This window comes from Scyliorhinus canicula, chromosome 6 (genome assembly GCF_902713615.1).
Source record: "Scyliorhinus canicula chromosome 6, sScyCan1.1, whole genome shotgun sequence".
NCBI classification, from domain to species: domain Eukaryota; kingdom Metazoa; phylum Chordata; class Chondrichthyes; order Carcharhiniformes; family Scyliorhinidae; genus Scyliorhinus; species Scyliorhinus canicula.
Genome location: NC_052151.1, coordinates 93,011,148 through 93,025,926, shown reverse-complemented (window position 1 = coordinate 93,025,926; position 14,779 = coordinate 93,011,148). Strand labels below are relative to the sequence as shown.

Here is a 14,779-nt window from a genome sequence, read left to right as displayed (position 1 = left end):
GTTGTCAGTCTGTGCCGTACGTAGAAGTTCCTGACAGTCAATGTGCTCCCGTCCCGCCTCCATCTTTTGAAGGTGGTATCCAGCATGGCTGGGTGGAATCTGTGTTTGCCGCATATGGGAACCATGGGGGACATTTTGGCTATTAGAAGTGTTGTCTCACCTGGGTCTACATCCTCAGCGTGGCCCCTACCACTGGGCTCGTCGTGTATCTTGTTGAGGAGGATGGGAGTGCTGCTGTAGCCAGGGCCCGGAGGGTCGTTCCTTTACAAGATGCCTCCTCCTTTTGTACTTAATCTGTGTCGGGTTCTTGTACCCATCCACTCACTCTTTCTGCCATTGCTGCCCAGTGGTAGTACTGTAGGTTTGGTAAGGCCCAGCCCCCTTTGATTTTCCTTCTTTGCAGTCTGTTAGGGAATTCTCGGGTAGTCTCTCCCCCCCCCCCCCCCCCCCCCCCCCCCTTCTCTCCTCCCCACCCCAACACACAAACGCCATGATTAGGCTGTCTACATTTTGAAAAAAGGCCTTGGGAATGAAGATCGGGATGGATCTAAACAGGAAGAGGAACCTTGGCAGTACGTTCAACTTGATCGTCTGCATCTCCCCGCTATCTGGAGCCCCAGGTAGCGGAATCTGTTCTGGGCTTTTTTGAACGGGAGCCCCTCCAGCTCTCTCCCTCACCAATTTGGGTTCACTGAGAATGGCTCACTTTTGCCCAGGTTAAGTTTGTAGCCCGAGAAGGTTCCAAACTCTTTCAGTATTTGCAGTATTGCCTTCAGTCCCTCCTGTGGCTTCGAGACATAGAGGAGCAGGTCTTCTGCACAGAGTGAGACTCTGTGCTCTCTGTCTCCTCTCCGGATTCCCTTCCAGCTTTTCGCATCCCACAGGGCTATCGCCAGGGGTTCGATTGCTAGTTCCAGCCCTTTTTTGTTCCTCTCTGCAGCTGGAAGTATTCGGAGCTGGTGGTGTTAGTTTGGATGTTCGCTTTAGGAGCTTTGTACAGGAGCCTCACCCAGGCGGTGAGCCCCGCTCCAAGCCCAAACCATTCCAGCACCTCGAGGAGGTAGTTTCATTCGATTCTGTCGAAGGTCTTTTCTGCGTCCAGGGAGACGATCACATCTGGGTTTCTCTCCCCGGAGGGGGTCATTATTACAATCAGCAGCCGCCTGATGTTCGCTGTGAGCTGCCTACCTTCGACAAAGCCCATTTGGTCCTCTGTGACCACCTCTGGTACACAGCCCTCCAGCCTTTTGGCCAGGACCTTTGCGAGTATTTTCGCATCCAAGTTCAGCAGTGAAAAGGGTCTGTATGATTCACATTCCGTCAGGTCTTTATCTTTTTTGGATATCAGTGAAATTGTAGCCTGCGCTAGCGTGGGGGCAGGGTGCCCCCTGCCAATGAGTCCGCAAACATGTCCCTTAGGTGTGGGGCCAGGACTGATGCAAATTATTTTGCAGTAGTCCGCCGGGAACCCGTCGGGTCCCGGTACCTTCCCCGCCTGCATGGAGCTGATGCTCTCCATGATTTCTCCCAGGTCTATTGGTGCTTCCAGCTCCCCCTGTCTGTCTTCACCCACAACTGGTAGTTCCAGTCTGTCTAGGAACTGTTTCATCCCCACGTCCCCGTTGGGGGGCTCGGAGGCGTACAGTCACCGGTAGAAGGTCTCAACTGCCCGATTGACCTCCTTTGGTCCTGTTACCTGTCTGCCTCTGTTATCCTTAACCTGCGCTATTTCCCTTGTGGCTGCCTGCTTTCTCAGCTGGTGAGCCAATAGGCGGCCAACCTAGTCTCCGTGTTCATCGAAGGTCCCCCGTGTCTGGCAGAGTTGGTACACTGCTTTCTTAGTGGATAGCAGGTTAAAGTCCATTTGCAGCATTTTTCTCTCCGCCAGCAGCTCTACGGTCGGGGCCTCGGAGTATTTTCTGTTGACTTCCAGGATGGATTCCACCAGTTATTGCCTGGCCACCCTCTCTTCCCTATCTCTGCTTGCTTTGTAGGCTATGGTCTCTCCTCTAACGACGGCCTTTAGTGCCTCCCAGAACGTGGAGGGTGAGACCTCCTTGCTTTGGTTGTTACTAACGTAGTCGCTTATGGCCCGCAATGTTTTTTGACAGAAGGCCTTGTCGGCCAGGAGGTCCATGTCCAGCCTCCACGTGGGGCACTGGGCACGGCCTGTCTCCAACCTCACATCCATATACTGTGGAGCATGGTCAGAGATAACAATCGCAGAGTACTCCGTTCCCGTGATTCCTGGAAGCACCAATTTCCCCACTGCAAAGAAGTCGATACGGGTGTATACCTTGTGTACTTGTGAGAAGTATGAAAATTCCTTCTGTCCCGTGTGCAGGAACCTCCATGGGTACACTGCCCCCATCTGCTCCATTAATGTTCCTAGTTTCCGAGCCATGCCAGCCTTTTTCCCTGCTCTGGGGTCTGATCGGTCGGTCAGTGGGTCCTGTACACAGTTGAAGTCTCTCCCCCATGATCAGTCGGTGTATGTGTTGGGGATTTCTGCCATGGTCTTCTTTATGAATTCTGTGTCATCCCAGTTTGGAGTGGACACATTTACCAGTACGACTGGTGCCCCTTCAATGACGTACCGTCCCCCTGGGTCCGTGACTGCCTTGGTTTCCGTAAACCTCTTCCTCTTGCTAATTAATATTGCTACCCCCCTAGCCCTCGTCCCGTAGCATGAGTGATACGTCTGTCCCACCCAGCCCTTTCTTACCAGCAGTTGGTCCTTCTCCCTCAGGTGCCACTCTTGTAGGTAGATTATGTCGGCTTTTAGGCTTCTTAGGTGGGTGAAGACTCTGGATTTTTTCACTGAGTTGTTGAGTCCCCTTACGTTCCAGGTAACAATCCTGGTGGGGGGGGGGTTGCCAACCCCTCGGTCCTGCGGGGTCACCCATACGTCCTGGTGGACGCGCCCCTGCACGCCGGTGTTTCCCTTCGTTAGGGGGCTGTCCAAAATAGCCACGGTCGCAACTCTCGCCATGAGGTCGGGCCCCAGGACTCCGGGGTTTCCTTTTGTCCAGGGAGCACCCAACATGGCCGCCAGCTATTTGTATGCCATGTGGCTGTGCCCCTGCACTTCAGGGTCTCCCTTCGCCCTGAAACCCTCCCGAGTGGCTGTTTGTTGCACCACCTTGGCTCCTCGCCCTGCTCCATGGCTGCCAAGGCCTGTGCTCATGCTGCTTATCTACCTCACCCTTCCCGAACAGGCGCCGGAATGTGGCGACTAGGGGCTTTTCACAGTAACTTCATTCGAAGCCTACTTGTGACAATAAGCCATTTTCATTTTTTTGCTTCTCTTTTGTTTTGCGCTCTCCCCTGAGAAGCGCGCCACGGCCCTCCTTTCTTCCTGCCCTCCCGTGTTAGCCCCCCTCGCTAGCACGGTGACCCCCCCCCCTCCCAGTACTTGCCCTGCTCTGGTCCTGTTTTACCTTCCTTTTGCTAGTCCTTGTCTCGCCTTCCTGTCCGCCTTTCTCACCCTCATTCACCTCGCTCCCCCCCATTGCATTGAGAGATGGAATGAGCCAGGGAACGAGCTAGCACAGTCCCGCGTAGTACATCAAACACGTGTACAGTTATGGTCTGCCCTCCGCTCTTTGTTCCGATTTTTCCTTTCTTATCCATCACTGTCGCTTTCATGATGGCCGTTGCGGCTGTCCCTCCCCCAGTTTGTTCGCTCTAACGAACACCTCCGATGGCACTGGGGTGTTAAAAACCAGCTCCTTCCCCTCAAATGTTACCCAGAGTTTGGCCAGGAATAACATCCCAAAGTGCACATTACATTTGTAGAGTGCCGATTTGGCCCTGTTGAATTCAGCCCTTCTTTTGGCCAGGTCCGCCCCAATGTCCTCGTACACCCTTATGATCTTCCCTTCCCACGTACTCGATTTCTCCTGCCGGGCCCACTTTAGGATTTTTTCCCGGTCTTCGAACCTGTGCAGCTTCACGATAATCGCTCTGGGCTGCTCCCCGGCATTAGGCCTGGGTCGGAGCGACCTGTGCGCCCTTTCGATTTCTGGGAGATTGAAAATTTCTCTCTTCCCACTAGCTTGCCCAGCATTTGGGTGACGTAGCCTGTTGGGTCTCTGCCCTCCATCCCCTCTGGCAGACCCACTATTTTAACATTCTGCCGTCTGGACCCATTTTCCTGGTCCTCCACTTTCCCTCTTCGGCTCCCCTGGGTCGTTACTAGCCTTTTCACCTCGGTTTCCTGAGTTACCATCCTGTCGCTCTAGTCCGAGGCGGCCCTCTCCAACTCCAGAATCGTTTTCTCCTGCGCCTCCACTTTCCTTTCCAGGCCATCGATGGTTTCGCTGCATTGTGTCCGTTGTCTTCGCCAGCATCTCGTTCATCATTGAGCTCCGTTCTGAGTGCCTCCCTCATGGTGTTCATCTCTGTTTTTATCTCCTCCTTTATGGCATTTATCTCTGTTTTCAGCACGCTTTTCCATTCCTCCCCCTGTGCAGGGAGGGGGATGGTCGCCGTGTCCTGTTCCTGCTCCGCTGCTCGGCTCGCCAGCTTTTCCGCTTCCTGGTTCGCCTGAACCTCCGCCTCGCCCCCGTGGGGTTGTCTGCCTGCGCGGCCGCAGCTCCTGTTTTTTCCTTCGCCTTCGCTGCTGCTCCTTCTTACATCTCGCCGTCCCCTCGATTTATTATTATTTGCAGGCATATTTCTGTTATGTGCATTTCTCTATTTTTCCTGGGTTTTGGTGTGAAAAATAAATTCTTTTCCCCCCCCCCCTTTTAAAAACGATTTTTTAATAAAAGGGAATTTTATTTTTTTAGAAAGTTTTTTTTTTTAAAAACAAAGATTTTTAAATTTTCAGGAGAGGAAAACAAAAAGGTTGAATAAAAAAAACTGTTATTTTGTTTTTGTCTTATCCTCTCCGTGCTCCCACTTTCAGGCAGTTTCTTGTTCGATCACTTATGGGCGACCACTTACTCTGAGATTATGCTCTCTGGTCCTAGACTCTCCCATAAAGGGTGGCAGCCTCTCAGCATCCACTTTGTTAAGCCCCCTGAGAATCCTAGATGTCTCAATAAGGTTGCCTCTCATTCTCCTAAATTTATCTACTATTTAGAAAAAAGCCACGCCAGAGGCCAGTAACAGTAGTTACTTTTCCTTTCCCAGATCCCTTCTCACTGCAATACAATATAAAAAATCCAGATATCTCTTGCAGGATATACTATTTTTCCTAATGATGCATATCATTTTGTTTATTCTTTCCGGCTCCTTCTGCTATTTGCCTAGCAGAAGGAATGTTTTCATCTATTTACTTCTCATTCATCAATTTAACACACTTTCTTTATCAGAGTCATCTTTCCTTACTTTCAAATCTCCAATGACCAGTAAGTATTGATAAAGAAATCCATCAAAGATGGCAAAAGACAGTACCGGACCAAGTTCGAGTCCCAGGCTAGCCACACGGATCCCCGCTGTCTATGGCAAGGTCTGCAAGACATAACGGGCTACAAGATGAAGGCATGTAAAATCGTCTTCTCCAACTCACCCCTCCCTGATTAGCTCAATGCATTCTATGCCCGCTTTGAGCAAGAGGTCAGCAAGAGCGAGCCCTCCACCCCAGAAGTCGCGGATGACCTTGTACCTCAGATCACCACTGCAGACGTCAGAGCAGCTTTCTCAAAGGTTAACCCACAGAATGCCACTGGCCCGGATTGGATACCCGGACGAGCACTCAGGTCTTGTGCGGATCAGCTGGTGGGGGTATTCACAAACATCTTCAACCTCTCTTTACAACAATCTGAGTCCCTATCTGCTTCAAGAAGATGACCATCATCCCTGTTCCAAAAAAAAGCCAAGCAGCGTGCCTTAATGACTATCGTTCAGTGGCTCTGACATCCATCATCATGAAGTGCTTTGAAAGATTAGTCATGGCACGAATCAACTCCAGCCTCCCGGATTGCCTTGATTCACTACAGTTCGTCTACCGCTGCAATAGGTCCACAGCAGATGCCATCTCCATGGCCCTGCACTCTACCCTGGAACACCTAGATAACAAAGGCACCTATGTCAGACTCCTATTTATCAACTACAGCTCAGCCTTCAACACCATCATTCCTACGAAACTCATCTCCAAACTCCGTGGCCTTGGCCTCTGCTCCTCCCTCTGCGATTGGATTTTGAACTTTCTAACCCACAGGCCACAATCAGTAAAGATAGGCAACAACACCTCCTCCACGATCATCCTCAACACCGGTGCCTCATAAGGCTGTGTCCTCAGCCTCCTACTATACTCCTTATACACCTATGACTGTGTGGCCAAATTCCCCTCCAACTCGATTTTCAAATTTGCTGATGACACCACCATAGTGGGTCAGATTTCAAACAATGATCAGTGTACAGGAATGAGATAGAGAATCTGGTGAACTGGTGCGACGACAATAATCTCTCCCTCAATGTCAACAAAATGAAGGAGATTATCATCGACTTCAGGAAGCATAGTGGAGAACATGCCCCTGTCTACATCAATGGGAACGAAGTAGAAAGTTTTTAGGTGTACAGATCACCAACAGCCTGTCCTGGTCCCCCCGTGCCGACACTATCGTTAAGAAAGCCCACCAATGGCTACTTTCTCAGAAGACTAAGGAGATTTGGCATGTCAGCTACGACCCTCACCAACTTCTACAGATGCACCATAGAAAGCATTCTTTCTGGTTGTATCACAGCTTGGTATGGAGCCTGCTCTGCCCAAGACCGCAGGAAACTACAAAGGGTCGTGAATGTAGCCCAGTCCATCATGCAAACCAGCCTCCCATCCATTGAATCTATAATTCCCGCTGCCTCAGAAAGGCAGCCAGCATAATTAAGGACCCCACGCACCCCGGACATACTCTCTTCCACCTTCTTCCATCAGGAAAAAGATACCAAAGTTTGAGGTCATGTACCAACCGACTCAAGAACAGCTTCTTCCCTACTGCATCAAACTTTTGAATTGACCTATCTCATATTAAGTTGATCTTTTCTCTACACCTTGCTATAACTGGAATATTATATTCTGCAGTCTCTCCTTCCTTCCCTATGTACAGTATGCATTGTTTGTACAGCATGCAAGATACAATACTTTTCACTGTATACTAATACATGTGACAATAATAAATCAAATCAAATGAAAACTTTGCTTTACTATCCAAAATCAGCATTAAACCACTTCATAAACATTAGCTCCGTCCTACCATTGGGGCAGAATAAAACTCTTCCAAACACTAACCTATTGCTGAATTTTTATTAATGACTTAAGATGTTTTACAGTTTGTGAGACCTTTTTTCCTTGGCAATAACAAATGGAAAAATCAGGAAAGACACACTGAATATTTTGACTTCTGAACCCAATCCTCTGATCTATGCTCCATTGTGTTGGGAGGGAAGCCTTTCAAAACCGGCCTTAAAAAGAAATCCACTTTGACTCCAGATTGAGTGCATGCCTTTTTAGTTTTTGATTTCTACTAAGAACAGTAAGCATAGTATTATATTCCATCATGTCTTGACAAGAGCAGAAACTAGTTACATAATGATACTGCTAAGTGCTAATAACATATATACTTGATATTAGGGCATTTGAATGTTGCACGTACTCACCATCTTCAGCTTGAACCTCTCCATCTGCTATTTTAAGAGTTGAATTTATTTTAAATCAGTTAATGCTGCAGCTAAATTAGTAGGCAATGGAATTTCATTGAATCTGATTTTAGGCTGACACTTTCTAATGATTTTATTTTAACTGCAATGTTCAATAAACAAATGACGATATTTGTTCCAAACTTAAGCAATAATTTATTTCTATCAACGACCAGAAAAATGTGTGTGAGTGCAGCTATGATACCACTATGTAAGCAACATCTTTATTTTTTAATTTTAGGAGCACAGTTGTTTACACTGAACAAGGTTTTAACATAATCGTAACAGCTTGTTAGCATGAAGAAAAAATAGTTGACAGTAACGCTGTAAAGATATATTCCTTTCATTAACCACATTTGAACCAATATGGTTCTTAAATACCAATTTTTTTTAAATTTTCCGATTAAAGGGCAATTTAGCGTGGTCAATCCACCTACCTTGCTCATTTTTGGGTTGTGGGGGCGGAAACCCACGCAGACACGGGAAGAATGTGCAAACTCTACACGGACAGTGACCAGTGCCAGGATCGAACCCAGGTCCTCGACACCATGAGTCAGCATTGCTAACTACTGCGCCACCGTTCTTAAGTACCAATAATCTAAAAATATATATTGAAATTCTAGTTGTGTCATTAAAAATAGTTGATTTATAACTAACCTGTGAGGTATTTCCTCTCTCCCATATCTATTTGAAGCCATTGTTGGCTACCACTTTCAGCAGCAGCCCATCCAGGCCCTGGAACATTAAGTCGTGCTTTGTCTGGTGACCAACTAATAACTTGACCATTTTCATCTGTCCTTTGCCAGAATGATGTGGCATTGATCTGATGTTCTGCAATGTGTCCCAATTCCATTCCCAATGGTTGATTACAATCTGAGTAAAGACAAGGATATTTATAATATTTTTGAAGGCTGGGCGATGAGGTTATATGACAACACTGTCGGATTAGAGTTCAAAAATTACATGGACTAATTGACTAATCGTCACCTGGATTCCTTTAACTGAACCTAGTTTTAACCCCATGTGCAGCAATAATAAGAAAGCAAGCCAATAAAACAGAATGGACAACAATGCTTTACCCCTTCACTCCCAATAGCTCATTCTCAACATTGCTTGGGGAGGCCATATATACACATACATCATTGTAGAGATTTGTGCCAAGGCTCCAGAATCTTGGGGCCCCATCTTCCCAAAAGGGAATAAAGTCCCCGAGCTAGCTCGTTTAGCCATGTGTTTCCTGGCATTTGCAGTGCCAAGAAACACACGGCTATTCAACCTGATTCGCTTTGAATAAGGGGCCTGAACAGGGAACACGCGGCTGAGGCGGCATATAGCCACGTTTTTTTATATGGGGAGCTCTGCTCACCGGTAACCCCAAGAGATCGGGACGTAGTTTTTAAATCTCCGAGGCCCCCAAAACAACCCTGTGTGCAACAAATGCCAACTTGGCACCTAGATGCCCTGGCAGTGCCAGCCTGGTACCCTGGCAGTGCCAACCACCTGACACCATGGCAGTGCCCCTGCCAGCTTGCAGTGCCACCTGGCCACCTTGGCAGCCAGGCTGGCACCCAGGTCACACTGCCAGGGTAACAGGCTGGCACTGCCAGGGTACCCAGGTGACACCACCCGGCCCAAGGGCGTGCAGCTGGGGGCCTCCGATCCCCCCATTTTCGAGACCAGTACCAAACAGCGCTCACCCGATGCAAAGGGAATTGAATCCCAAAGCCTCAGGTACTTCAGGAATCTGCACATTAGAGTAAGGTTTACTGCCTTGCTCTAATATGAAGATTTGCCAAAATGTGATCCCACCCAATGTGGACAGGATTCTCCGTGCAACATCATGCAAGATTGCATTGAATCTTGCGAGGTGTTGCGAGCCGGGTGGATCCCGGGAGCACGGCCCCCCGGCTTTCACCGGCCATGCTGCACCGCGCCGAGATGCTGTTCCGGCGCAGCATGGACGGAGGATTGCATCCTTTGTGTTTTCCTCCTTTGATTTAATACAATCTTTAATTCCTCTTGTCAGCCACGGTTGGATCACCTTTGTTGCTGGGTTTTGTCCCTCAAAAGGAATTTAGATTTGTTGTAAACCATGTATTAACGTGGTAAGGTGGTGCGTAGTGGCATTGTCACTGGACTAGTAAACCAGAGACCCAGGGTAATGCTCTGGGGTCCCAGGTTCAAATCCCACCACTGCAGATGGTGAAATTTGAATTCAATAAAAAAAATCTGGAATTAGAAGTCTAAAGATGTCCATGAAACCATTGCCGATTGTTGTAAAAACCCATCTGGTTCACTAATAGCTTTTAGGGAAGGATATCTATCATCCTTACCTGGTCTGGTTACCTAATAATAATAGTCTTTATTGTCACAAGTAGGCTTACATTAACACTGCAATGAAGTTACTTTGAAAAGCCCCTAGTCGCCACATTCTGGCGCCTGTTCGGGTACACAGAGGGAGAATTCAGAATATCCAATTCACCTAACAGGTCGTCTTTTGGGACTTGTGGGAGGAAACCGGAGCACCCGGAGGAAACCCACGCAGACACAGGGAGAATGTGCAGACTCCGCACAGACAGTGACCCAAGCCGGGAATCGAACCTGGGATCCTGGAGCTATGAAGCAACTATTGTAACCACTGTGCTACCATAACGCCCTACACGTGACTCCAGACACACAGCAATGTGGTTAATTCTTAACTGCCCCCTTGAGGGCAATTAGGGATTCGCAAAAATGCTGACCCAGTCAGCCATGCTCATGCCCCATGAATGAATTTTAAAAAACTATTTAAATATTAGCCATTGCCTGCCTACAGTCACAAGTTTGAATGTAGTTCTCCAATGTCCCCAATGATTTAAGATACTAGATTCAGATTGAACTACATCACGTTCAAAATTCTATCACATGATGGTCACTCTTCCCTCGGGGCTCCTTTACAAGATTATTAATGAGCTCTTCCTCATTGCACAATATTAGATCTAAAATCGCCCATTCTCTGGTTAATTCCTCAACATACTGTACCAGGACACCATTTTGTATACATTCCAGGAATTCATCCTCCACAGGATTAGTGATATACAACATGGATGGTCAATGAAAGAAGCAAGGAACATCCCAGCGTTTGAGCCTTAAAACACTGGATTATGATGTGACAGGCAAGAGAAGGGAGAAACCTTCCAATACCTCATAAAAATGGTCACACCTTTGCTCCAGAGAGATGGACCTCAGCATTCCACCTTCAATATCACTGGGAAGAGCGTCTCCATAATGTTTTTCTTTTAAATATTTCTTTATCCTCCTCCTTTTTCGCATTTTCTCCCAAATTTACACCCACCAACAATAAACAATAATCAGTAATAAACAGTAATCAGTAACAAATATGTCAATCCCCATATCAATAAAAACAATCCCATCCTCCCACCAAACCCAAAACATTCACCCACATGTTCACATAAACAACTGACAAAAAGGAATCAAGAATCACCCATGGCCACCATTAACAAAATCGCCTCCCTCCAGCCCAACCCTCCCAGCCCCCAATGTTCGATGTTATCCAATTCTTGAAATTGCATAATGAATAATGTCCATGAATTGTAGAACCGCTCCATCCTTCCCCTCAGTTCAAACTTAACTTCTCAAGAGTCAAGAATCCCAGCAGACCCCCCCCCCCCCCCCCCCCCCGCCACGCCAGGGCACAGGGTGGAGAGGCTGCCCTCCAACCCATCAGGATCCGCCTTCGGGCGATCAACGAGGCGAAGGCTATAACATCTGCCTCCGCACCCGTTTCCAACCCTGGCTGGTCCGACACCCCAAATATGGCCTCCCGGGGGCCCGGGTCCAGTTTCACATGCACCACTTTAGAAATTACCCTTAAAACCTCCTTCCAGTAATCCTCTAGCTTTGGACAGGACCAAACCATATAAACGTGATTAGCGGGACACCCCCCCCCCCCCCCCCCCCCCCCCCCCCCGCCCCGCAACATTCACACACATCTTCTACTCCTTTAAAGAATCGGCTCATCCTCGCCTTAGTGAGGTGTGCTCTGTGTACCACCTTCAGCTGTATCAGCCCCAACCTCCTGCACGAGGTGGAGGCATTCAATCTCCGGAGCACCTCACACCAGAACCCCTCCTCTCCAGAATCTTCCTCCCACTTTGCTTTGATCCCTTCCAGTGATGCCTTCTCCTCTTCCAAACTAGCTCCGTAAACCGCCGACACTACCCCCTTCTCCAGTCCCTGTCGTCAGCACCTCCTTCAGGAATGTGGAGGCCGGCTCCTCCAGGAAGTTCTGTATTTCCTTTCTGGCAAAATCTTGAACCTGCATGTATCTAAACATTTCCCCCTGCTCCAGCCCATACTTCATTTCCAGCTCCTTCAAGCCTGCAAACCGACCCCCAAGAAACAAATCTTTCAGTGTCTTAATCCCCTCGAGTGTGGAATTCCGCACCTGAGCAACTACAGGCGCTAGTCGAGCTGGTGGTCCCATGGGCCATTTCTGAAAATTTCCATCCCACCTCTCTGGCTCAAATCCGTGGGGCGAAATTCTCCGCCCCCCACGACGGGTGGGAGAATAGCGGGAGGGCCTTCCCGACATTTTTGCCGCCCTCCCGCTATTCTCCCCCCTCCCCGCCGAAGTCCCGACCCGAATCGCTGCCGCCGTTTTTTTACGGCCGGCAGCGATTCTCAGCTGTTAGATGGGCCGAAGTCCCAGCCCTTTCCGCCGTTTTTACGAACGGCAAACACACCTGGTCTTGCCGTTCGTAAAAACGGCGTCACAAACTCGCTATTAATAACCATGGCACCGATTGGCACGGCCGTACCACGGCCGTGCCAAGGGTGCCATGGGCCCGCGATCGGTGGGCACCGATCGCGGGCAGCGGGCCCGATGCCCGCGCACTACTTGTCCTTCCGCCGCCCCGCAGTATCCATTCGCGGGGCGGCTGAGGGGCAACCCGGCCCGCGCATGCGCGGGTTTCGCGCAAAAACGCGATGATGTCACCCGCGCATGCGTGGGTTGGAGTCTTCCAAACTGCGCATGCGCTGCTGACGTCATATGACGCGTCAGCCGGCGCTAACTCCGGCAAGCGGGTTTAACGATTTTCGTTAAGCCCGTCTTGCCGGAGCCTACGGCGTCGGGTTGCTAGCCCCGACCGGGGACCAGAATCGGTCCCCGGTCGGGAAGGGGCGCGCTGCCGTAAAACCCGCCCGGGTTTTACGGCAGCTTTACGATTTCTCCCGTTTTGGGAGAATCGCGCCCGTGGTTCCCCCGAATTGGCATTTCCCTTGACCCTCCCCCAACCCGAAGTGTTGGCGAAATTGCCTCCAAATTCTCAATGAAGCTATTATTACTGGACTCCCTGAGTACTTCCCCGGGGCTATCGGGAGCGGTGCTGTTGCTAGTGCTTTCAATCCCGACCCCCTGCACAAACTCTCCTCCATTCTGACCCATAATGTTAACAATCTTTTGAGTTTTGTAAGTATGCAAACACATGCTGCGTCATCTGTGAGTCTATGTGCATGTATTGAAAAGTGCACAAACGTGATATTTACAAACTGAAAAGTGTAACCACGGGGAACTGATTAATGCTCTCAGTGAGATGGTGTCCTGTGCCCATTCACGCTCTTTCAAAATGCCTCCCCACCTTGCCTGAGGTAGAGGTACGCTGCTCACGTTTTGGTCTATGCAGCAATGAGGAGCATGGGGACTTGTGACTTGCTACCTATTGAGGATCTCCTTCAGCCTACATGTGTAGCCATGATCACTGGCACCTGTGAAGCAGATAAGGGCTCTGGCAGGGTGGCTGGGGAAGTGTAAGAAGATGAGGGTACTGAGGAGCTCCCGGTACTATCACCCTCCTCCGTGACCTCCACAGCTCTGGTTTGCTTTCAGCTGGGATTAATGATGTTATCTGCTAGTGAGCAACAGTCATCCATTCCAGCAACCACTGTGCCAACAGTGTGATCAGGGTCTGCAACTCATGAATATGCTGTTCATTTAGATGTGCACAGAATAGATGTGAATGAGCATTGTGATGCCAGACACAGTAAAGAGAGATATCCATGCATTCTCTATATGTTGGTGCTCATACTCAGAGTGAACTGATCCAGACCACTGAGGGAGGCTTGCATTCTTTTTTTACCGAGATGTGGCTTTTGTATCTTTTGTGAGGGCCACAAAGAATCCAGCACGAGTTGAAGTATAGAAAGAAATAACATATATATATATATATACACACACAACAGCAGCAGCCAGTTCCAAACTGGCCAGCTTTATTTATGCTGGGAATCTGCTAATGATTTCTCCGCCCTCCTCATTGGGGAAGCTCATACTTACAAAGGATTGTGGGATTGCCATTAATCCCCAGCCAGTGTTAAGCAGGCAGGTTATAACATCCCTCCCCCCCCCAAAGTCCAAGGCATCCACCTAAGACCCTGGCAAAGGAGGGTGTCGGACTCGTTTTGCCGCAGGCCGGACCCCATTTGTACGAGGTGCTGGATCGGACGGCGTGTAACGAGACGGAGAACGGCGCTTCTGTGACGAACGGCGCAACGGTCATACATCCACGGCCCGTGGGTCCAAGGAATCACCCTCTGAGGCGTCCTGTGTCTCCAACTCGGAGTCGGAGTCCGCTGCCTCCATCATCTCGGTGTCTCCACGCGGTTCTGCAACGACCTGCGCAGGCTTCGAGTGTGGCACCAGAGGAAGATTGTGAGGAATACTTTCCACTGTGTCTGGTCTCTGTGGCTGTAGAAATGAGCTCGGGGGGCGGGGAATCTTTGGAAGGGATGGTGTTCTGGACCGACCGTGGTCTACATGCTTGCGCTGGAGACGACCCTGGGCTTGAACCTGGTAAGAGAAAGGGCCCGTTTGACGAAAGATTATACCAAGGACCCACTGGGCACCACCAGCAAAATTCTGAATGAACTTTGGGTCACCGGGCGCAAACTGCCGAATCGGCTGATGCTGAGAAAAACCATGTCCCTGCCGTTTTTGTGTGCAGCGTACTTTTGCACCAATGTCCAGGAAAACCATGCTCAGACGCGTGTGAAGTCTCCAGCCCATTAGGAGTTCTGCTACCCCAGTCACCGTATGTGGGGTGGTTCTATATGGAAACTATATATGGTCCCATATAAA

The 14,779-nt window shown here is 49.3% G+C and overlaps 1 protein-coding gene across 4 annotated transcripts in view; it reads right to left on the bottom strand.

The window, feature by feature from the left end:
• dcbld1 (discoidin, CUB and LCCL domain containing 1) overlaps positions 1-14,779 on the bottom strand; it is a 158,771-nt gene that overhangs the window by 30,273 nt on the left and 113,719 nt on the right. For all 4 annotated transcript variants that reach the window (XM_038799668.1, XM_038799666.1, XM_038799670.1 and 1 more), the window contains one exon: positions 8,302-8,517. In XM_038799668.1, the coding sequence (XP_038655596.1) occupies positions 8,302-8,517 (216 nt within the window). The remainder of the gene's footprint in view (positions 1-8,301; positions 8,518-14,779) is intronic.